At 54.4% G+C, this 23,654-nt stretch overlaps 1 protein-coding gene across 1 annotated transcript; it reads left to right on the top strand.

Moving 5' to 3' along the window:
• Window positions 1-1,222: 1,222 nt before the first annotated feature.
• On the top strand, window positions 1,223-17,417 carry CYGB (cytoglobin). Its single transcript, XM_083874510.1, has 3 exons — window positions 1,223-1,779; window positions 11,810-12,041; window positions 12,720-17,417. Exons 1-3 carry the CDS (start codon window positions 1,637-1,639, stop codon window positions 12,882-12,884), a joined length of 540 nt encoding a protein of 179 aa, XP_083730636.1. The 5' UTR covers window positions 1,223-1,636; the 3' UTR covers window positions 12,885-17,417.
• Window positions 17,418-23,654: the final 6,237 nt, after the last annotated feature.

Here is a 23,654-nt window from a genome sequence, read left to right as displayed (position 1 = left end):
AAAATCCGATGATTCAGCAGCTGGTGCTGGTGTTATTGAACGATTCCTGACCTCTGGCCGGGTCAGGCTGGCCACACTGCTCTGTGGTCACACTGCCGGGTTCAGCAGCTCACAGCTGAGCTCTGCTCTCGAGCCAAGGGGTTTATGGATGTGTGAGGCTCCCAGTCTGTCCCAGCACATGTTCCCTGGGGGACCCACAGTGCGGGATCTGTGGGCAGCATGTTCTCCTCCAGCTCTCATTAGCTCTGCAAGAGCAAATTTGCTGACACCACCAGTCTGGCGGCTGCTAATGGGGAGGTGGCCAAGGGTTGTTTGGAGGAGAAACACAGCAAAAAGCCTCCACAGCTCTGCGGTAACAAAGCTCCAGCCCCTCAAGGGGCTCAGCCACCCCCCAGCCTGTCAGAGCGGCACCCGCAGCCCGTGTGTCCGTCTGTCCGCCCGTCCGCCCTGGCAGGGGGCAGGAGGCGGCGGGGCGCACTCGCTGCTCCGCTGGTCTCTGATCCCCCCCTGGGGGACTCGCGGTTATTACAAGTCTCCGTAGGATTTTCCTGCTCTCTGTGCAAATGGGCTGTGCTGCGGGTTTAACATGCCGGATTGATAGGGAGCTGGGAATGGCATTTGGGTAGGAACCAGCCCCAAAAGCACACCCACGAAGGCGGCGGGAAGCCTGGAGTGGAGGTGTTCCCTGCCAAGGCGCTGCCAGCAGCGATGCAGCCAACAATACCTTCATTTCACATGTGCCTTAACTCTGGATCCCTTTCAGCTGGGTCCTGCCACAAGAAGGGAAAGCAAATTCTCAGCATTAAAAAAGTCCCTATGGGACAGACCATGATCTCTTTTGGGGGACAGAGAGATTCTCGCAGTGGGGAAGCCTCGTGCTCCCCTCTCAACCCGGCTCTCTTTGCAGCCCAGGAATTGGAGGTGAGGGGTCTGTCCTGAACACCACCTCCTGCAGAATCAGGGAGTGCAAAGAGCAGAGCCGGGGCAGAAATTGGCGCAGCCAGCGCTTGGGCTAACTTTAACTCAGCACTCTGGATTCTGAATTTCCTCTGAGCTGTTTATGAAGGGCTGGAAAAAAAACTTCCAGCACTACCTCCCCCCGCCAGCCCCGTCCTGATGTTGCCCAGAACATCTCTCTCATCCCTCCCTTTCAGGGAGAAAGAGAAAAAAAAAAAAAAAAAAAAAAAAAAAAAAAAAAAAAAAAAAAAAAAAAAAGGAAAGGAGGGAGGAGTGGGAGAGAGGAGGAGAGAGGGAGAAAGTGAGCTCACGTTCACACATTGGTGAAGAGGCTGGTCTTGCAATGCCTTTGAATATTTTACTTTTAGGCAGTTCCTCATCAGTCAGCCACACACATCCGAGGCGAGCAGAAGCTAACTACAGCCATGGACAGCACTAGGAGATCTCAAATCTAATCACACGCATCATTCCTCTGGGATATTTTTTAAATTCCATATCTAAACACGCTGACAGGCAGCTGCACTCACACACACACACACTCTCTCTCACACACACACACATCCACACGTCGCAGAGCTGCCGAGCAAACACCTTGTCTCCTCTCGCAGGATATACCCGCTCACACACATCTCTCTTTATCTCCTCCTGGCTTCCCGGAGGATCCTGCCGGCTGTTTTTCATGGAGAAAGTCCAGGGAGAAATGGAGATTGAGAGATGGGAAAGAAGTGAAGAGATTTCAGACGCAGAAAAAAAGGTTATTCAAGAGATATGGAGCAGAGTATATGCAAACTGCGAGGACGTTGGGGTCTCCATACTCATCAGGTATTTAAAAAACAAACCGAAAAAAAAAGGAAGCAGCAAATCCAACTGAATCTCTTTATAGCTGAGAGAGGCAGAACAATATATAGAACTGAGTGGAGATGAATGACAGCGAGTGGGGAGCTGGCTGGGTGTATTTGCTGCCTGGGAGCAGGGAGGGATTCACAGCGCTCCTCGGATTCCCACACCTTTGAGCCGGGTGGCAGTGGCAGGGGGAGCGGGGGGAGCCTTGCCGGGGACTTTGGGGGAAGCTGCTTCCATGCAAAGGTCACCTTAACCTGCGGCCGGGCCGGGGGGGCGGCGGGGGCGGGGGGAGCTCAGCCCCGGGGCCGGGCGGGTCGGGGCTCTGGGGGTTTTGGCCCCCCCAGGGAGCGGCGTGCGGATGGCACGGGGCCGTAGCAGGCTGGCGGGTGAAATAATGCAAGTTGGGAGCCAAGATAAAACCCAAGCAGGTGTGTCTCCGAGGGCACCATCTGTCCCTCCGGCGGCAGCGTCGGCGGGAAGGAGAGCGCTGAAGTTGGCGGTGGAAGGGGAATGTGGGGGGCACGGGCGGGAGAGGGGGCAGGGGGGGACAGCAGCCCCGGCAGGGGGGTGAGGAGCATCTCCCGATGGCAGTGGGGCACAGACAGCAGCTCAAAGCTCTGCACCTGCAACCGGGCCAGGGGAGATGCTCTGGAAGAGAGAAGCAGAGGCAGGTGGGGGTTCTTGTGTTGTCTGGGAGTAAAACCACGTCCAGGTACACCGGGAAGGTGCCAAGCGGAAATCCCACAGGGTGCCACTGGCACTGGGACTTTGGGGTATCAGTGGGGTATGGCACCAACAGGCCGTTTCCCTTATTTAGGAGGGGATGGGAGGACGGGCAGGGCAAGGAGAGGGGCAGGAGAGATGCCTGCAATGACCTATTGGCAAACAGCAAAGATCCTGTCCAGAGAGTCACACCACTCATCCCTGGGGTCGGTAGTGCTGGGATGTCCCTGGTCAGACTCCCACCTGGAGCAAGCACCAGGCGCCCCAGGTAGGAGACCTGGGACTGGGTTGTGTCCTTCCTGTTTTCTCCTGCAGCAGGGGACTGTGGGTGCACAGGGACCCCCTTGGATGGATGTGCTGTTTACTAATAATCATCTGAAAGTTTTTCAGTTGACTGAGCTAAAGCCCTGAGCCCACGGGGTCTGCAGGGAGCAGAGCCTCCCTGGACATCACAGTGAGCAGAGCCAGTTCCCCTCCAGGCTCACTGCCAGCACTGCAATGAGATTTTCTTACCAAGACCCCTTTGCAGATTCCAAAGTGACATTGGAGCCCCCTCTCCACCTCCTTCACAAATATTTCCTTCTTTCAGAGCCAGCTGATGTCTGAGCCCCTTCTCCCATGGCTCCCAGCCCCTGTAGGCAGTCAGGGCAGTCAGGAGGTGTGACAGCTCCGTGGCTGGGGACACCAAACCTACCTAGGCTGGGCTTGAAGCAGAAATGGCAGAGATCTGGGGGTTACAAGATTCCTCTCAGCCTCATCCCATGAGGTTCAGCTCGAGGCTTGGGCACCATGCATGGCCAGCCCCTTGCCCAGCACCTGGGTCATGCCATGGCTCCAGCTGCCAGCACTTCCAGGTGCCCACCACAGACACAGGGAGAGTGGCTGTGTGCCTACGGCTGGCAGTGAGGAACTTGCGGCAATGCCATGGAGGATTCACCCAGGACAACTCATTGCTTGTGGAGTCCCCACGGTGCTCGGAGCAGGACTGGGCATGAGGGGAATTGAGGTGTGGCAGTGGGGACCAGGCGGCTGAGCTCTGGTCCCAACTTAAACTTTCCCAGCAGAAGTTTTTGGTCCAGTTTGTTGTTTTTTTTGTTTGGTTGGTGGGTGTTTTTTTTGTTGGTTTTTTTTTTTTTTTTTTTTTTAATTCAGGCAGAGTTGTGCACTGTGGTGAAGGTTTTCTGTGCTGTGACAACAGGGCAGGACAGAACTGCCTGCTAGAGTGAACTCTGGCTCTTTGGAAGTCTTTACATCCTTAGTCATGGCACATGCCCTGGCACATCCCAGCTAAACCCACCAGCTGCTCCCTCAGCCAGAGCTTCCCTGGAAAACTCAAAGTGAGGTCTGGCACGTCCCTGGCGATAGTGATGCAATCTGGGAGAGGTACCATCCCCTCCAGCAGCACCGGCTGGAGCAGCACATCCACCTGCACCCGCATGGCACAGCTGTCCCCCAGGTCACAAGCCCTGTCCCCAGAGAGGTCTTTGTGCTGCTGCTCTGAGCCCCCTGTGAGCTCTGAGCGGCACCTGAGCTCCCTGGGGAAGCACATGGTAAGGAAAGCAGGGCAGCCCTGGCCGGGCCTGGGAGCACCGGCCGCTCTCGGGCTGCTCTGGCAGCTGGCAGCAGCCGCCGGGAGAAGTGGGTCAGGCGTGGAGGCCGCTGGGAGCCTTGGCCGGCGGCAGCCGCTTCCCAAGACATGATTCAGCAGCTCCAGAGGTCGGGGCTGGGGAGGGGGCAGCGGGCGGCCCTGGTGGGGTCGGTGCCAGGTGACCCGGGTGGGCACACACACAGCGTGCCGGGGGCTGGGAGCCACCCCGGTCAGCCTGCTTCACCTGGTGGTCCTGCTCGCCTGGCTAGGGAAACTGAGGCAGAAGGGGGTTTGCACAGGTGTGGACAGGGAGAAGGAAGGGGGATGCGTGGCTGTGGACCCGTCTTTGGTGCAACCCCCACGGGCAGAGTGGTGAGAGCAGGTAAATCTGTCAGCACTTCTGTGTTCAGGGTTGTGACCAGAGACTTGGCTGTGCCTGGTGGCAGAGGGTTCTCTCCCTGCTTACCTGCTCCATCCTCTCTCCATCCCTTCAGAGCTGCTGAGGGTAGGGAATTACATTTTCCCATGTGGAACGGTTGGGGGGTTGCAGCACTTCTGAAATTAATCTGGTCCTGTGCCCCAAGGGGGGAGGCAGGAAGGCAGCAATGGCCCCCAAAAGGCAGTGATGGGGGGTCTGCAGTGCTGCCATCCCAGGAACCCAGTCCAGCTCCCTCTGCCCTTAATCACCATCCTACCCCTCCATCCCCAGCCTATCCACGCTTTGCAGGTGGGGGAACTGAGACACAGAGCTGGGCATCATGTTCCCATCCTTCATGGCTGCTGCTGGTGCTTGAACCACAGCAAGCCCCTGGGGTCCTGCCCTAGCACGATGGGTCCCTGATCTCACAGAGTTCTGGGACCCCGGGGGACACAAACAAGAATAATGGGGACTAGGGCTGAGCAGCCACCGGATCCTGGGAATCTGTGCTCTGTGGTTAAAACTATGTTGCTAATTGACAATTTCCTCGGTGGGGAACCTCGCCCCGGAGGAAGCAGAGTCTACTCACCACGCTCATCTTCCTCCTCTGGAGCTCGGGGGCCTCTGCAGGCTCCATCTCACAGCTGCCTTAACCCTTGCTGGAGCTGGAGTAGGAGCTGGGGCTGGAGCTGGAGGCTGGAGCTGCTCAGGCTGTGCCTCCTGGCTGAGTGGCTCCCAAGTGGGCCGGCTGGGAGCCCTGGGCTGAAGCTCTTCCATAGCCTCCCCATGCCTCTAGGCTCATTGCTGCACCTCAGTTTCTCCATCTGTTATTTAGGAATCAGCTCTTTTTGAACCCCCCCTCACCACAGAGCTCAGAGCAGGAGAGCAGGGCAGCCTTCATGACCTGCATTACCCTCGCTGTGCAGTGCAGGAGCCCCAGCGTGTGGCTGTCCCTCCCCAGGGTCCCCCTTCTTTCCTTCCAATAGTTTATAGGAAATACTCTGAGACAGAGCTGGGGGATGCAAACACCTGGGGTGGCTCAGCCCTCTGCAGCACCCAGGGATGAACATCAGGGGAGGTTTGGGACCCTCTCTCCTTTCCTACCAAGCCCAGCTAAAGCCCCAGGGCTAAAACCACAGCCTGTCCCGGCCAGCACACACTCGCTCCCACACCCACACACACGTACCACAGGCACAGATGTGAGACCACAAAACTTTATGGATTCCATCAGGGGATAAAACCTAGGGATAGTTTCTATTAGATCCCAGGAGAATCTGCCCCAAATGTTAATGCCACGCCAAGTGCAGGCAACGCAGGCTGTGCTGGCTCCACAGGGCTTCTCCATCACTGTTCCCTCCATCTACATTTCAGAGCCATCAGCTTTCCAAATTTCCACCTTCTCCATCACACCTGATGTGCTTTTCCCCCACAAGAGGTGTAGGAGGGGAAGCAAAAGGTTTGCCAATGCAGGATCAGGCTCCTGGATTTCGACGGCTGCTTAGTCTGAGCAAACACACCTGGATTCAGACAGTTTGAGAAGAGCTTTAAAATATGAAAGCACTCCTTGGATGCCAGACATTATTGTGAGTTCTAGGTTAAAATAGCAAAAAATCTGAGTAATGAGTCTGGCAGTGCAGAAAACCTTTTTTTCCAGCTGAATCAAAAAAGTATGGGTTGAATCTACCCAAAAATAGCATTTAAAGAAGGGATTTTGCAGCTACCCCCAAAGCCAACATGTGTTTTGAGGAGGCGTCTATAGGGAAAGGCTCCATTCCCAGCTGATGAAGGATACATTTCAGGGCAAAGTGGCTCAGAGAGATGTAATATCTCTTTTTTGAAAGGGCCCAGTGAAAAGACCAGCAGCAGTGTCCCTGTCTCATGCTCATAAATGGTTGTGGTCAAGCTGGGGAGATGTTTTTGTGGGGACAAGGAGAGCCAGAGAGCAGGAAGGACATTTCCCACCCTAACAATCTCTCCATGAGCAGTGAGGGGGCGAGTGAGGGTTTAATAAGCTCAGTCTCAAACAGCCCCTTCTCCTACGGCTGTGTTGTCTCTGATCACAGCTCCTCGGACCAGCCCTTCTGGCTTCCTTCATGGCCAGGGCAGCTGTGTGGGAATGCCTGTGGCACATCTCGCACCAGCCATGACCCCGGAGCTGCCAGCAGCTCTTGGGATGTCCAAGAAGAGCCTTTCCCATGTCCCCTGTCCCCGCTCTGCCCTTGCATCACTTTCCAGCCTCGTGGGGGTAGAAAAATCCCACTCAACACCCCGAGAGCTGCGAGGACATCCGTGACCAAGGCAAGCAAAGGGCACAGAGGGTGAGCAGTTTCCCCGGACAGTTTCCCTGGCTGTGGCTAAGGATGGGTCGGTACCAGCCGCGACAATCGCTCCGCCAGCCGGCCCCGGTAATGAGGATGCTGCGGCGGAGCTTCAGGGCTCATTAACGAGCGGCAGGGAAATGTCAGGACAGCCCCGGCCGGGCTGGCAGGCGCTGAGAGTGCCTGGGGAACGCGGAGTGATGCCTGCCTGGCTGGCGATCCTGCCCGAGCACAGGCAGGGCTGAGCCGGGGCCGCTGGAAATGGCCAAGGGAGCGTTGGGATGGGAGAGGCGGTGGGGGACACCAGCGACACGCGGGGTCACAGCTGTGGTGGAGCACGGACTGTGTCCTTGTGGATGTGTGTCACCTACCTCCCTACCCAGCCAGGGGTCTTCTCCAGCTCTAAGGGAGGTAGGTCTCCAGAGACACCTGGGAAAGCCACTTTGGTGCTATTTATTCACTTCTCCTGTGAAAGGTGTCCTTACCCCTACCCTAAAGGTTCATCCATCAGCCAAGAGGCTTTGGGCTGAATCCACATATGTGGTAGGGGTACAGAACAGCAATGAGGACTTGGAGATGTGAGTTGTGCACACAGCAGTGAGCAGGATGTGCCTCTGGGGGTTTCTAGCTCATCTATTTGGTGTAATCTTTGCTGCTGAGTCCAGTCCCAGCCTCGCTGGGGTGTCCTGGTCCCTCTGCCTTGGGCACTGGGGCATCACAGCCTCTGAGCACAGTTCAGTGTTGTGCTGGATTCTGCCCCCAAGGCTTTGCAATGGGATGTAGGCTTCACCTGGAGGAAGGAGGAGCTACACATTTCTCTCAGCTGTAAAATATAAGTTGAATTTAACATTAGTGTGTGGATGGGGGCCTTGGCCCTTTTCCCCCCAGCCCTCCCATGACAAAGCTGGAGACGTTGCCCACCACCATCTCCACCTGTCCAGGAGCTGTCAGAGAGAGGCCACGGGAGCAGGCAGGCACCATCCTCTTCCTACTCGTTAGATTTGCCTTTTTCTGTCTTGCTGAGCTGTGGCATCGACACGGCTGAGACCTTCCTCACCCTGGGCTTGGTAAACACCCAGGCAGAGCCAGCAGCATTTCCCCGGCCTGAAAAGGAGATGATGGGCTACAGGTGGCTGTGAGGAGCAGGGGGAACGTGCAGGCGAAGCGGTGAGACAGCCCTCGGCATAATAAATAGCAGCATCACACACCACCTGCCTACCCATTATCAGCTGCTTTGTGGGCACCCGAGCAGAGAGGAGTTGGAAGGAGAGGTTTGAAAAGGGACACGGGAGGCTCCAGGCTGCCTTAGAGTTTCTCCCACGTAGAGGGACGAGCCGAGAGAAAACATGAAAGCATTGGTAGGTTGAGTCACCAACCCTGGAGGGATTCAAGAGATGTGTAGATGTGGCACTTGGGGACGTGTGTTAGTGGTGGGCTTGGCAGTGCTGGGTTCAGAGTTGGACTTGGTGATCTGAAAGACCTCTTCCAACCTAAATGATTCTGTGGAAATCTAGGAAAAAAACAGTCTCCAAGTGCTGGCTGGGGATTCAGTTGAAGCCTCCCAGCAGATCTGAAGGTTCACGAGCATTTTCACCCCACAGTTTGCAAATAGGGTAAGTGAAGTATCAAGGGTTTAGGTGCTTGGGGGGACCAGGCATCATCCAGGTGTCCTTTTTCTAGCTGGGGAAGCAAGGAGGTGGCTGTGCCTGGAGGTTTCCTCCATGCAGGATTTGCTCTGTGTGCTCTGGAGAGAGGGAGGAGGGTGGGGGAGATGGAGGAGACACCGCTCTCCCCTAATAGAAAACAGGTTTCCAGTAACTGCAGTGGGTTTGCACCTTAATTATTTCCTTTGGCTCTGCTACTGGGAATGGTTGTGTCCTTAAAGTTGTTATAAGGGCAAAAGAGAGAGGAAAAGCAATCCTGACATCCTGTCCTCTGGGTCCAGATGTAGCTGGCAGAGTACAAATTAGCGGGTGGGGAATGGAATCGCTTAAAAAGAAATTTAATGAGATCGGTATGCAGGCATCTGCTTCCTATCAATCATCATTTTGTGTGATATGCAATGGTAAATATCATCTTTTAATGACTCTGATGGAGAAAAAAAGCCCAAATCACAGACACACATGCATAATGATCCAAAAAACTTCCAGAGCCTGAGAGGTTTGAACTCTCAAAATTTTCTGTAGATGGAAAAACCCCAACCAACACCTCTTCTAACTCACTATTGTTGGAGTTATTTTATTTCTTTTGTTTTTCCTTCTTTCCTCTGGTTATATTTAACCTTTGTGTTAAATTAATCTTCTCTGTTTATTAACAACTACCACTGACTGAGCCTCCTTTCCTCTTCTCTGTGGTTTGACAGCTCAAATATTTGCTCCAGGCAGAAGTTCTTGCTGCAGGCGCCTGCTGCTCTCCAAGGAGAGGTGGCTGCAGTTCTCTGGCCATCCATGGGTTTGCACGAAGCAAAGATGTTTTAGGGCTCCTCTGTTTCAGTTCTCCACCAAAGAAATCCAACAGACACTGGACTGAATGAACACATGAGCTGAGGGTTTGCTGGTTTTACATCCCCAGCCCCGCTGCTGTCCTGATCCCCTGGGAAAGCGGCTGGGCTCAGCTCCTGTAGGTTGTCAGCCTGAGGCTCTGCAAAGCAGGGAAAGGTTGGAAACCAAGTATTTGGATCCTTCGTTGGTCTGGTCTTACACAGGTTGGGGTATTTTAAAGGTTTAACTAGTTTTTGCTCCTGGCATATCTGGCCAAAACTGGGGAGAGGTGGAGGTGATGGTCCCAGTGTCTCCTCTTGGCACTTCTCCTTTTGGGGACACACTGTAAATCCTGGCGATGCAGAGGTCAGTCCCTCTTTGTTATTCCCTTCCTGGTTCAGACCAGGAATTTTTCTCAACTCATTTCCCATGCCTTCAGAACATCCTGCCCTTCAGCTGAGATAAAATACAGCTTTTCAGGGAGCTCCCTGTGGTTTGGGGTTCCGAGGCTGAGGCATGCAGGGACCAGCTGGCAGCCTCCACCCCCTGGCTGGGGCAGCAGGTCCTACTTCCAGTGACATCCCTTGCTCCCAGTGCCTGGGGGGAGCCTGTTCAGGGGAAAGATCCACTAGCAGGGATGGTAAAACCCTTAGCTCTGACCCCAGCAGGATGATCTCTGCTGGAGCTGGGAGACTTTGCTGGGTGACTGGACCTCCAACAGCTTGAGTTGAGGTGAGGAGGGATGGGATGGGGGCAGAGGCATGCTGAGCCCAGCTGGAAAAAAGAGTTCCATTAAACCAGAGTGGAACATTTGCCCTTCTGTGGGGAAAATGTCCAGGGCAGAAGCCTTAAATCCTGGGAATGATGTTATCCATGCAGTTCTGGGCAGCTCCATCCCCCAGCACCTCTCTGACAGCTCTGAGCTGAAGGACCAAACATCTCTGTGGCAGCAGGAGCTGGAGACAGCCAGGCCTGGGAGTGATTTCTCCCGACAGGGCCCAGATGTGTCAGGAGGAGCTGGGAGGAGGCGGCTGCACAACAACAAGAGGAGTTTTGTCACAGGTCCCCTCTGGGTTTTAAAAGCAACACCTTGTCTCCCCCTTCCACCTTCCTTCCTCCCCCACCCTTTCTGCTGCACACTCTTCACACCTCCAAAACCTATTTTGGGCCATCTGATGAATCCCAGATGCCTTGGGGAAGCAACAGAAGTGGTGGTGTACTCCAGGCGCTGCTTCATGCCGCTTCCTTGGCAATGCCCCCAAGCTTTCACAAGCCAAGGGAGCGGGGGAAGGAAGGGAGAGGGAAAAAAGGAGGATAACAAATTGGTAAAGGAGCCTGGTACTCAATATTGTGATTATTCATGGAGTGGTGAGTGGGGAAGAGGATCCCACCCGGTTCTGGAGAGGAGAAGTGATGGTTGGAGAGAGAGGTGGGATGGGTTCAGGTTCCCGTGGTTTGGAATGGTGCTTGGGAAGGGGAGCAGACAGTGTGCCTGGAGCTAGGAATGATGGGGGACAGCCTGGGAGCACTCTGCTGCCTCCTGAGTATCCTCCACCAGTCCAGGAGCCAGGGAGAGCCCCGTAGGAGGGAGGGAGCTGGGTGAAAGCAGGGAACAAACACTGACGTGGTTCTCTCCTGCATAAATTAAGTGGAAGGGGGTGGTTAATGTGACTCAAGTGTCAGCCCCAGCTGCAATCCTGGCATGGTTGGTGTTGCCATTGATGGCTCCAGCCCTGCTCCCTGTTACCCTGTGCCCTTCAACCCCCTGCCCCCTCCAACCCTCCACCTCCCCAGGGAGCTCAGCATACCAGTGTGACCACAACTTCATTTCTTTCACCTGTATTTCGTTTGGGTTGATTTAATCCTGTAAAAAAGAGGGTCCCCAGGCACACCCACCCCCCAGAGGGGCTGGTGAGTTTTTGGAGTATCTTTGTGCTGGGAAAAGTGTCAGAAATGAATGGGGACATCAGCTCAGGCCTTAGGTACTGCTAGAGATGCTGGTGGGGTCTTCAAAGGTGGGGCAACTTGGACAAAAGGAGATTGTTCTGGGTGGCACTGGAGAAATAAAGCCCATGGGAGCAAGGAAGGGGGGCAAGGAGAGGATGGATAGGATAAAAAGAGGTTTTCATGCTCATCTTCAGCTCTCTGAGGCAGGGTGTGATGTTTTGATGTGTGGGCACACATCCAGCATCTGGCACGCTTGGGTGGCATCTCTGGGCATCAAGAACTCAGTCTTGCTTCTGCTTTGTGAATATCCAGCTGTGATGACCTTGTAACAGATGGGGTTTGGGAAAAAGGCATCAACCTTCTGGTTTTCAGACAGCTGAATGCTGCAGCTCCTGGGGAATTTGATAGGAAAATCACCCCGAGCTCTGTAAGATGCAGGGTTGGCTTCCAGCATCTCCATCCCTCATGCTTTGCTTTAACCCCTCAGCCTGCTCTCCCCCTCCTGATGGCATTTCCTGTCTGTTCTTTCTGGAAGGTTTTTTGTGAACTTCCCCTCGGCCAAGCAGTACTTCAGCCAGTTCAAGCACATGGAGGACCCTCTGGAGATGGAGAGGAGCCTGCAGCTGCGCAAGCACGCCCGGAGAGTCATGGGGGCCATCAACACTGTGGTGGAGAACCTCAACGACTCTGAAAAGGTCTCCTCTGTCCTGGCCCTGGTGGGCAAGGCCCACGCCCTCAAGCACAAAGTGGAGCCCATCTACTTTAAGGTAAAGGATAGGAGCAAAAATAACCTTTGGGCTGCTTTAGGAAAAGGAGGGGGGGGAGCAAGAGCTGTGGTGAGCGCTGCCTGTCCTTGGCTGGACGTGGGGGCTGCTCCCCACACAGCTTAAATGTCCCCACTGTGACACTGTGGAGACCACCATCCCCACATACAGCCAGTGCCAGAGGAGCCAGTACCTCCCCCTGCCCAGGGAAACCCACCTGGCTGTGTCTATGTTTGTGGTTGTGTGCCCCTTCTTTTGGAAATTAGGCATGATAGCAGGGACTCAATTAGTTGGCCGATTAACTGGTTAGAGTAATGACACCAAGATCACAGGTTTGATTCCCATGTGGCCGTTCACTTAAGAGTTGGACTTGATGATCCTTATGGGTCCCTTCCACCTTGGAATATTTTGTGATTCTGTAAATAACCTGAGGTGCCCAGACTGGGGAGATGCTTCAACCTGCAAGCAGCTCCCTCCTCATGCCTGGGTCTCTGCCCTGCTGCCTGGGCAGGCTGGTTACCTGTCCTGTCTGCTCCCAGGGGTGCCCACAGACCCCCAGGACTTCTATGCCCTAGAGACAGCAACAGGATTCAAGTGTTTTTGTAGGAAAAAAACTAAATTTCCTGTGAGCATCACCCTGGAGAGTTAGTAACCCTTTGCTTGCTGTCTGCCTCCCCTCAGAAACTCACTGGGGTCATGCTGGAGGTGATTGCTGAGGAGTACCCCAATGACTTCACCCCCGAGGCACACGGAGCCTGGACCAAGATGAAGACCCTCATCTACACCCACGTGACAGCAGCCTACAAGGAGGTGGGCTGGGCTCAGTACCCCACTGCCACCCTGTGAGCGCCCAGGGGGCCACCAGAGGGGCAGGGAGGGCTTCGCTCACCCCAGGACTTCTCTCTGGTCTCTTCTCAAGATCTTTGCTCGGTTTGGGGAGCCCGGTAGGGCCAGTTCTGTCAGCTGCCAAGTCACAATTTGATCTCCATGGGGTTTAAAAACAAACTAAATAAGCCAAAAAAACCACATGAAGGGTGTGGGTGGGTCGGGTGAAGCAGTTGCAGGGGACGCTGGAAGGGGATGCAGAGGGCGAGGGGAGAGCATTGGTTGTTGGCTCCATCTTCCTGTCCTGGCCTGTCCATCACCACCTCCCAAATCCTGCACCTCACTTGCACCATCTCAGTCCCTTGTTCAAGTGCTGCTGCCCTGTTCACTGACGAACAACACAACCCTCACTTTCCATGCAAAGCCCCGGGGCAGCCCTGGCTTTGGGGGCACACATGGAGACCTCTGGCTGGCACCGAGAACGCTTTGCTTTGCACTTTCTGTATCACCTGGCAGGGTGGCAGGGCTGACAGCCAGAGCCACTCTGGGTGCCCATCACCCTGTGCTCCAGGTGGGCAGCACATCACCTCTCCTGTCCCCCACAGTCCCTGTCCTTGGCTGGCTGCTGCAAACCCTCCTGGGGTGGGAGAGCAGAGCTCCCACAGCACCAGAGATGGGAAGGAGGGGGATGCCTTTGGGCTGCCTCTCCTCATGGCTCAGAGCACGGTGTGTAGGTGGGATCCCTGTGCCATATGTGGGGAGCTGGTGAGCCCACCCACTGCCCTTCATCCCCCTGAGGATGGGCTGAGGTGGCACACGATGTGCCACTGCCCTGGGAGCTGGTGTGTGCAGGTCTGTCTGCCCAGCTCTGCCCTCTCGGTGAGAAGCGGGATCAGGCTGTGACCAGGAGGAGGAAAGATGGCACTGACATATCAGGAGGGATTTCTGGGTGTGAGGAAAGGTCCTTTCTCTGTTAAAATTAATAAATACCTTGTATAGAGCATATTTCTGCCCCCGTGGTAAAACTGGGTTCCTCCAAACAAAGTGCCTGGTAGAAATCAGCCCACGCAGGAGCTGTGTCCCTCCTGGGGACAGCAGTGCTCCTGCCTGTGCCTGACAAAGGCTTCTCCCACACCCCCAAAATGTGGGTGCAGGGCTTGGAACACTCATCCTGCCTCCAATACCAACTCCTCCTGAACCTCCGGGTGAGTCTGCCTGGCTTGTGCCTCAGTTTCCCCTGCAGTTATGAAAAAGGGAGGAGAAGCAGCCCCTTTGCCTCCTGCCCACGTGTGGTTGGATTTACAAGATTTCTGGGAACTGAATGGCAAAGGATTGAGGATGAAATGTCAGATGTGCTGGGAAGCTTTGGAATCCTTGCCACCCAATATTTCCCTAAAGGCCTCTGCTATTTTTAGAGCTCTAGCATTAAGGGCAATGTTATCTGTTGAAGTAGGAGGAGAGTTCCCTTCTGAGATTTCCTCTGGCCTTGCTCCACCGCTGTCCTGGAGAGCTGGCAGCTTCCTGAGAGAGACCAGCTCCTCTCCTGGATGCCAGCTGGACAGGCAACAAGCCCGCAGTTCCAACTGGGATCCCTACAGCCATCTTGGGGACATCCCTCCACCGTGGGGACACTGCAGGAGGGGGCAGTAGTTACTCTCCCAGGCTGACCTCCCTCCTCCAGAGCAAACAGACTGACAGAAACTCCTCCTTTGCTCACCTGTGCTTTTAATCATCCCCAGGAACAGGTTTATTATGTCTCAAAATACCCCTAGGACTCCAGTAATGTCACTACAGCCACTCTGGCCTTGCAGTTCCTTCCTTTCTACATCCCACATTAGCCCTGGTGGAGGGGAGCAATGGGGCCTGGAGCAATGGCATGTCCTGGGCATCCACAGAGAGCTGGCTGGCAATAACAGCTCAGGCACAGCTGTCCTTGGCATGGCAGCATGCAAGATCCAGGGGCTTATAAAAGGAAGGGACGGGCACAGAGTGACAAGTGATGCTGATTTGCTCATGGGGAGGGCTGTCAGTTGGAGTCAGCAGCCCCAAAATTCTGCCCACCAGCCTGCACTGGTGAAGGTGCCAACAGCTGCTGCCTCCAGCTCACGCTGGAGTGTCACAGTGGCTGCTCATCCCTCGAGGGTCAGTGGAGGCATCCCTCAAACGGCTGGGGCAGGGATGGATGGGAAAAACCTGTTCAGCCATTAACTTCCCTCCAGTGCAGGACTGGAGAGGGATCACTTGGATCAAGACTGTTAGATGATTGTTGTGTGTGTGCACATCACGGGACTCTCATGAGCACGGCTTTACTGACTCCTGCCAAGGCCTTGAGGCCAGCAGCACATATTTCTGATGAGTTCGTGTACTCCCTGTGCTCTGCGGATGCCGGGCCAGGGACGTTTCCATACAGGGATGTTTCATCTTTAGACAAAATTTGCACATTAACCTTTAAGGTTAATAATCTCCAGGTGGGAATTTTATTTTTGCAGCGCAAACCCTTCCCCTCCCTTCCCACAACCAAAACTGGGCTCCCGGTCCGCAGAGAAGCCACTTTGGAGTGTCTGGAAATTCTCCATGTTCATACCTTCATACCCAACCTACCCGTGTGCCTTGGCTTTTGGGAAGCAGCATCAGGGAGGTCCCCCCCACCTCCCCACTGAACAGTGCTTTGGTTTCTCCTTTCCTTTTTTCCATCCCTAGAACAAACTGACCCGTGGGCTCGTGCGCCTGCACGTGTGCATGTGCTGGGCTTGGGGCTTTTTTCCAGGCACTTTTTCCTAAAGCAGATCCAGATGTGTGCAGCTGCTGTCCCTCGAGGAGCACCCCCCCCCTCAGCCAAATTGCAGGCCACTCCAATAGATGCAAACGAAAACATGTTTATTTTTATCAGCTTCATAGGAAGTAACATGAAGCAGGAGGGCAGCAGGGGCAAAGCTCAGGAGGGGAGGAGATGGAGATAAAACGAACGCCCACAGCTGGGGAGGCATTGCTTAAATCCGGGAACATTCTCATCTGGAGAGAGATGAAGATCAACAGAATAAGGAAAAAGTACCATTCCGGAATGACAGGGCTGATAAATGCCACGTGGAAGAGCAGAAAGGGGGGCCGCGTCCTGGCTCTGTGCACGGCTCTCCAGTACACACACATCCATGCACGGCCACTCCCTGTCGCTGCCAGCCCATTGCTCCCCTCTGATCCCACCACAGCTGACTGGGGGCCCCTTTATCCCCATTTTGTTCGGGTCTTGCTCTTTGAGGCTTGACCTTTCACTTCCTGGCACACTAAGGCTGTGCTTTGCTCTCCTTGGTGGTGGCAGGAAGGGACCAACTTGCAGTCTTTCCCCCAGAACTCACAGGTGAGAAGCTGAGGCTGAGGGCATCATTGCCAGCACGTTGGGGGCTGGCTGGTGTCTCTCCTGCCCTGTGGAGGGCCCCTGTGCCCCCTAGACCCAGCCAACCCTGGCTCAGTCAGCACCTTGGCATTATCATCAGGGCTGGGCTTGGAGCTGTGATCCGGGTGGGAAAGCCTTTGTGCCCTTTGCCAGAGGTAGAGAAATGCTGAGTGAGGGGGGATTTGGTGTCCCTGGGGTCCCCCTCGAGTACCTTGTCTTGGCTCTCTTTGGCAGCACCCACTCACATCAACCAACTCTTGTCTCCTGCCCTGAAGCTCCGTGTTTGGTCAGAGGGGGTTGAGCACTGGAGGGAATGGGGGCCACTGGGTTGGGATGGGGCACAGATCTCACCCACCATGTCTCCCCCTCCCATGGCCAGTGTTCATGGCAGGTTAACTCTTCAGGCACCCAGCTAAAGAGAACCCCCCCCTCCCCAACACCACCAGAACCCTTACAGGCCTTGTACCACCAACCTCATCTTCTCTTGGGGGGTGGCAAATTCCCAGAGCAGCCAAGCCCTGAGCTCTCCCAGGGGAGTCCTCTCACATCTCTGCCACCTTGTCCCAGGAAAGAGGTCGCAGGGTCGCCCCACTGTCTGAGGGGGTGCCCAGCGACTTCAAGGGGGACCAGATTTCACCTGGCTGGACTCTGGTGCCAGAACTCAGCCTTCCCTGCCCCTTGCCATGGGGAAGCTGCCCTGGTGCGGGGATGTCAGAGCGAGGGCTGCTCAGGGCCAGCACCATCAGACAGAGGGATCAAAGGGAAACCCACGTGCTGACCTTGGACCAGCTTAGGGGAAGGGAGGGACAAGACCACCTGCCTGGTTCTGAGCTCTATGCCAGGCTGCGGCGCTGATTATTTTCCATAGCTGAAGTTGTCTCTAATTGTGAGTGTGTCTGAAGCAGCCCCAGCGTGACCCACAGACATGAGTGTGCACGGTCTGATGTAGCTCCGTGTCTTTCCTGTTCCTGCTGCAGATCCTGTTCATGTTCGTGTTCCCCGGCGCTTCCGTGCTGGTTTTATACCTGCGTTCCGTGTATATGGGTGTAAACTTGTTTTGTTTTTTTTTTTCTTTTTTGTAGGTTTTTAGTATGTTTGTAACCGGACAAAATGGTGTTATTAAACTGAAACTTGTATCTTCAGTGGATAAATTAATCAAACTCCCTCCAGCTCTGCTTGCTTTCTTTCTGATGGGGTGGCTGGAAGGTCAGGGGATGTCGGGGGCTTGTCCCATGGCCCTGTGGGTCCCATGGCCCTGTGGGTCTGGGGGTTCCTGCTCACTCTGAGGGAGACTGTTGGCTGGAAAGCAGCAGCAAAGGGAGTGGATGTGCCCACCAAGGGTGGTAGAGGTGGCTGGAGGCACCTTAGCAGTGCACTCAGGTGGGGAGGGAAGGGTTTGCCCATCCTCCAGGCTCTTCACTTGGCTTCCATGTATGTTGTACAAACCAGTGGGGGCTGTCCCTGGATCAGGAGCTATTCCTGTGCCTTTGGCAGCCCAGCCAGTCCAGAATGCTCACTGATGGCCACAACATGCAGCAACCACGACCACCAAGGACTGTGAGCCTGTTCCCAGCCTGTAAAAATAACAAACAGCTCCCTGGGCAGCAGCAGCCCAGTGTTCTGCATCTCAGTCCCTGGAGGCTCCTCCTGTGCCTCTCACTGAGGCTGGATCACGTTGCAGGGGGATGGGTTCAAGAAGGGTTGGGTCACTTTGTGGTTTCCCCCCATGGGTCTTTCCAGCTCCCTCATTTGCAAAACAGACCCTCTCGAGTTCAGTTGACACTGGCCAACCTTTCCAAAGTTGTTGGCAGAGGATGGATGGACAAACAGACAGACTCATGCTATGGTCCCATAAGCTCCATTGCGTGGGATACAAGGCTTGGAAAACAAATTCAAGGAATCCTGTTTATTGTGCTCGTTTTTACCCCGAGTACAGAACAGTCTTTTAGGGATGGGAAAACCCATCCCACCAGGGTTGTACAAAATACCAGCACCTGGCCACAAGTGATTTTAAGGGGAGCAATCCCAGTTTTGGACTAAGGCTGGGAGAAAACAATTCTCAGGGGGAGGAGGGCAGAGATTGGTGCCTTGGAGACTGCTCAGGGGTCTTGGGGATCCTGATGTCAACTTCTCCTGTTGGGCTGAGGGCAGCAATGCTGTTCTCCAGCCCTGCATTTTGGAAAAAAACAGCAGTGGAGTGGTGTAGTTTTGCATGGACAGGCACTTGAGCTACTCTGGAATCCCCAAGCCACAATTACAAGGGTGGCCTTGCAAGGGGAATCTTTTTCTTTCCTTACAGCTTCACAAAACTGAGCCCAACCAGCCATGGCCACAGAGAAGGAATCCAGAGGCCTACTCATGTGGGGAGGGGAATAACTGCCTGGTTCAATCTGTCTTCTCCTGCTGTGTCTTTTCTTGTGGGGTGAAAAACCACTTGGTGTTGTTAATGTGATTAATAAGCCATCCTCAGAGTCTCTGCCACATCCTGTACGTGCTTCCAGGCGGAAGTGAACAGTCAGCAAAGCCTGCACACTGCTCTGCTCCAGATGGGAAACATTGTCTGGGAAACCACGAGCAAAAGGACTCAGCTCTGGAGTGGGGAGGCTGCAGTGGGGACCCGAAGCTCTTAGACCTTTGCACGCTGAGCTGAGAGTAGCCAGGACCAGCAGTGGCCAGAGGGAGCTAAAATGGGGCTGTTTTTTCCAACAGCTTGTTGAAAAGGAGCAGAGAATTTCAGCATTACCTTGCAGGGAGAAAATATGTACACAACCCTTCACTTTGTACTAATATTTACCCCCAGATCCTGTCACGTCAGGGTGGCTGTGACGATCACGCCGTGACCCAGACCCTGTGGCCTCACCAGTGCTCTGCAAGTGCTGGTGGAAAAGGAGAGGGTGGGAGGCTGAGGCTCACACCACACCAGAAAATTGGCCCAGGGGCTGGGACAATGGGCTCACACCCTGTGCTTGTGGAGTGCTAAACCCACCCTGTTCCCAAGGGTCCCAGCCCGGGGATGCTGCTCTCCAGGAGCCACCCTTTGCCCAAGGGAGCTGATGGAGATCCAACTCTGAGAAAGCACCTTGCTGGCCCCAGTGATGTTCTGTGGGCTGGGAGAGGGAGGGAAGGAGGAATTTGATAGCTAAGGCATGGCACAGGGTGTGCTCCTAGCCCACTTGCCATGCTCCAGCGCCAGGAAAGCCCCTCCATCCACACCACTGGCCCCAGGGTCCAGTGCTCCTGCCCAGTGCCTGTCACAAGCTGGGGAATGATGGCTCCACCACCCCAGTGCTGGTGTGGGATCAAAGGTGACACATCTGCACCGTGTGTCTGTATCCTGCTGGCACCTGGTGACAGCTCAGGGCAGGGCCAGGAGGTCACTGTGAGGGTCAGGCAGAAATACAGCTGCAGGGGGAGATTAAGAAAGAGAATATGTAATAACTGCAGTGCAGTTTTTAACAAGGCTATTGAAATTCCTGTGAAACCCCATCCCAGGGGAGCTGGCAGTAAGAAGTGCTGCCATGGCCATGGGGTGGCACAGCATGAGGAGCCTTGGGAGACAGAGCTTGCAGATTCCCACCAGCTTGAAGGACACTTCCCTTCTTCCTCTCTGTTATCTGCACCAGGATAAGAGCCAGGAGCTCCAGGCTTCACTGTATGAACCCCACCTTGGCCATCCTCACCAGTGGGGAGGTTTTGGTGGCTCCTTGCTCTGAGCAAAGCCCCCAGAGAGAAGAAAAAAAGGCAGGAAAATACCCTGGCAGCCCAGGGGGGCTGACACTGAGCAGGAGCCAGCCCTTCCTTCCGCGCCCGGCTCCTCTTCAGCTGCGCCGGCTGATATGGTTTATCTGAGCAGCGCTGAATGTAAACGCTGTCAGCGCCGGCCGGGATTAATTCCCAGGAGTTTGGCAGCCGAGATGAAATAACAGCGCTGCAGGGGGGGAGAAAGGGGGGAAGTGCACATCTCAGACTGAAAAATCCTCCCGGTTAATTTACAGCCGGGTTTCTCTTCTCCCAGGCACTCGTGAGAGAGAGCAAAGCCGGGGGCAGAGGGAGGGTGGGGAGAGGACCAGGAGCAGGAGGAGGGTGGCTGTGGCAAAGGGCCGGGATCCCAGGGATGGGGAGGGTTGTGAAACCCTTCCCCGCGGGCAGGAGCTGATCCCACGGTGCCAGGGGCATGGCAGGGGTGGGGTCACGGCCCGCAGCCCCCAGCCCAACCCAAACACCCCCGCGACCTCCCAGTGCCGCTGGAGGAAGCAGCGCCAAGGGCACCGGGATGCTCCAGGACACCTGAACCTCGGGAGGGGCACCGGGCCCGGGCAGAGCCCCCTCTGCTCCCCGCTGGCCTGGGGGGCCACTCCAGCCCCTCTCTGAGCAGCACCCCACTGCCCCTCCTTGGGGAACTGTTGTGGTTTGAAAGCAAAACGAATGAGAGGCTCCAAGTCAGAGATATAATTTAATAAGAAGGTAAAAAGGTAAAAATAAAATAAAATAAATGCAGTAACAGAAAGGATCACTGACAGAGTCAGAATACAACCTGAGCAGGGTGGTGGGAGCAGTCCAGGTGAGGGGCTCTTCCTGAAGCAGTGATCCTGTAGAGAGGTCTGGGAGCCCTGCTCCTCTGGGAATCCAGTGAATAAGTGCCCTTTGCACTGTCCCAAATCCCAGCTTATATCCAGGTGGGAATGCTTGGCTCCTCCCCCTGGGCAGAGCATCTCACAATAGGATGAGGAGTTGTGAAGTGGGTCCTTGATGGCCCATTAAACAGAGATAACCCTTGGAGGGAGTTACCTGTGACTCATAGGCCAGGCGTTAATGGGCCATGAGCAGAAGACACCCCAAAGGCGTTAATGGGCCATTAGCAGAAGAGGCAGGGGCTTGGGAAAACACTGCCCCACCTGGTTTCAACAGTTCATGAAGATGGTGATAGAATAAATACTTTGTGTACATCCTACACTGCAACCCAGGACAGGAACAAACCACAGATTAACACTTTCCCATTGAATATCCCCATCTCTCACTGAACAGCAAGAGATCACACAAGGGCTTTGCTGCTGGGGGCATTCCCAGCCTGAAATAGGTGGGACTTTTACTGCTGTTTATTACAAATCTTTTTCATTAATTGAGAAATGTATTTTCTTCAAGGGAAAGCTTTGGAAAACTGCCCCATAGACACTGTTGTTTCAAGGCTGACGTTCCAAACAGATCCTGAAATAAAATAATCATTGGGCTCTGCCACATTGCTATGGTTTATATTTATACAGCAGAGGGATTTGGTTTGAGGATGCTTTTCTAAGGAATAGAGTGGTTTTCATTTACTTTCTTTGGATATTTAAGTAAATAACCACGAACGCTTTCACTTATTTTCAGTTTTCTTGGTAGAGGATTGGCTGGACTAAAAGCCCAGCAGTGCACAGGTAGATAAAATGATTTATTTTGAACTTAGGAAAGCCCATGCCCCATCTGTCTGCCAGGAGCTTTGCAGCCAGCAAATTATGATTATACTCAGGATTTAATATATTTTCATATATTTTATATCTACCAACATAAAATGTAGCCCCTGGCCTGCATCTGCCAGGGCACTGGGTGACATCTGCAGCAGGTCGAGAGGTGAAGAGAGGGTGCAAAATGCAGGAAGCAGATCCTGGGAATGGTTCTGTCACATTTGGGAACCTGATTTAAAAATAATCCTCATGGTGGTGGCTGAGTAGGAGGTCAGTGAGGTGGTTCCCTGCTACAGGAAAACCTCCCTGTGCCCTTTTGGATCAGGGGCTGGCAGAGCATTTGGGGTGACAAGAGAAAGGGTTCCCTGTGGGGTTGGGGTGTCTGCAGAGGTGTTGTGCCTGCAGGTCCTGGGGTGCCAGTGGAGAGAGGAGGTTCTAGCAGACACAGGGGGGCTGTTAATGATGCACAGGGGAAGTGTCTGTCTTGGCAGTCCAGCCGTGCTCTCTACCAAGCCCCCATCTCCCCTGGGATGTTGAAGCCCCTCTGGCCCCCCAGCCAAGAGGGGCTGGAGGGTGTTGGAGATGTTTCCCAGCCCAGCTGGTGGATTCAGCTTTGCTCGGCACCAGCGGCAGGAGTGGAGCCTCTCCGCAGGTAAACCCCTCACTGCAGCCTCTGCTCGCCCAGCCCTGGATCCGCCGAGCCCTGCACACCTCGGGGCTCGGCAGAAGGAGCACTGGGAATGCTGGATAACTGGATAAATAGCAGAGGCCGAGGAGCATCGCTTCTCAAAGGTCAGCGCTTCCTCCGCGCTGCTGTGAACTCGCCCACTCGGATCCCTCCTCCTCTCCGGGGCAGCATCCTCTGCCCCAGCCCCGCTCCCGCTGACCGAGCCCCAGAGCAGGGGCAGAAACAGGTCCCCACCAAGCCAAGCTATTCCCAGCTTTGTCATCCTTCCACTAGAAGGAAAATTCCCAAGGCTGGACTATCCTCGGTTATTTCACAGAGTCACAGGATCACAGAATTTGCTGAGTTGAGGGAGCAGGCAGCTCCCAGCCTCCTGCCCTTTCCTGCTCCACTAAATCACTCCAGAGTCCTCCCAAGTGTTTATTCTTCGAGAAAGCAATAAAAAGAGGAGGAAACCCCAGAAGACAAACTCCCACCAGCCTGCCTTTGATTACATTTGATATTGTTATATTTCTTAATGCTTTCCCACTGCAAGCTGGCTGAGGAGGGAAGGAGGGAGGGCCAGAGGGCAGGAGGAGACAGTGCTTGAGAGGGGTAAATATACAAATTTTCCCACTGATATCTGTGGCTTAGGGCTGCTCAGTCAGGATCTCAGGGTATCAGTGGCTCTGAGGATGGGTGTCAGGGTCCCCCAGTTGCCAGTTCACAGTTGAGGCTGTGAAATTGGGGTGAGCAGGAGCATCCCCATCTCTGCTGGGGTGCCAGAGCACGGCACGGGTGGGCAGTGGCTGCTGGTCTCCTGTAGGAGCATCCGTGGACAGCAGGGAGAAGGAACTCTGCAGACCTGAGATAGTCTAGAAACACAGGGTTTTATTGCAAGGGCTGTGGGTGAAAAGGGCTTTGCCTTCAGCCACCAGCCTGGGCTGGAGGGAACCCCAAAGAGAGAGAGAGAGAGAGAGAGGGTAAGAGGTAAGGGAGGTAAAAAAACCAAGAGAGGTAAGAGTAAGAGGTAAGAGCAAGAGAGAGGTCAGAGTAAGAATGGTAAAAGAGAGGGAGCGGCAAGAGAGAGGTAGAAGAGAGTGAGGCCCTTGTTACAATACATTATCTTTTTGTGTTGAATATTCTAATTTACAGTGACCAACTGGTGCAAAATACAAAACCTACAAACTTTGCATGCAGCCTGTGAGAACTGCTATATCACCATGTCATCCTGTATTCTAAACTCTAAAAACTACTTTTCTTATCTACTTTTTCCCTGATGCCTTGGCAGGGTG

Source organism: Zosterops lateralis (genome assembly GCF_965231275.1).
Source record: "Zosterops lateralis genome assembly, chromosome: 18".
NCBI classification, from domain to species: domain Eukaryota; kingdom Metazoa; phylum Chordata; class Aves; order Passeriformes; family Zosteropidae; genus Zosterops; species Zosterops lateralis.
The sequence above is the reverse complement of the archived record's forward strand: the minus strand, read 5'-3'. Positions and strand labels throughout refer to the sequence as shown.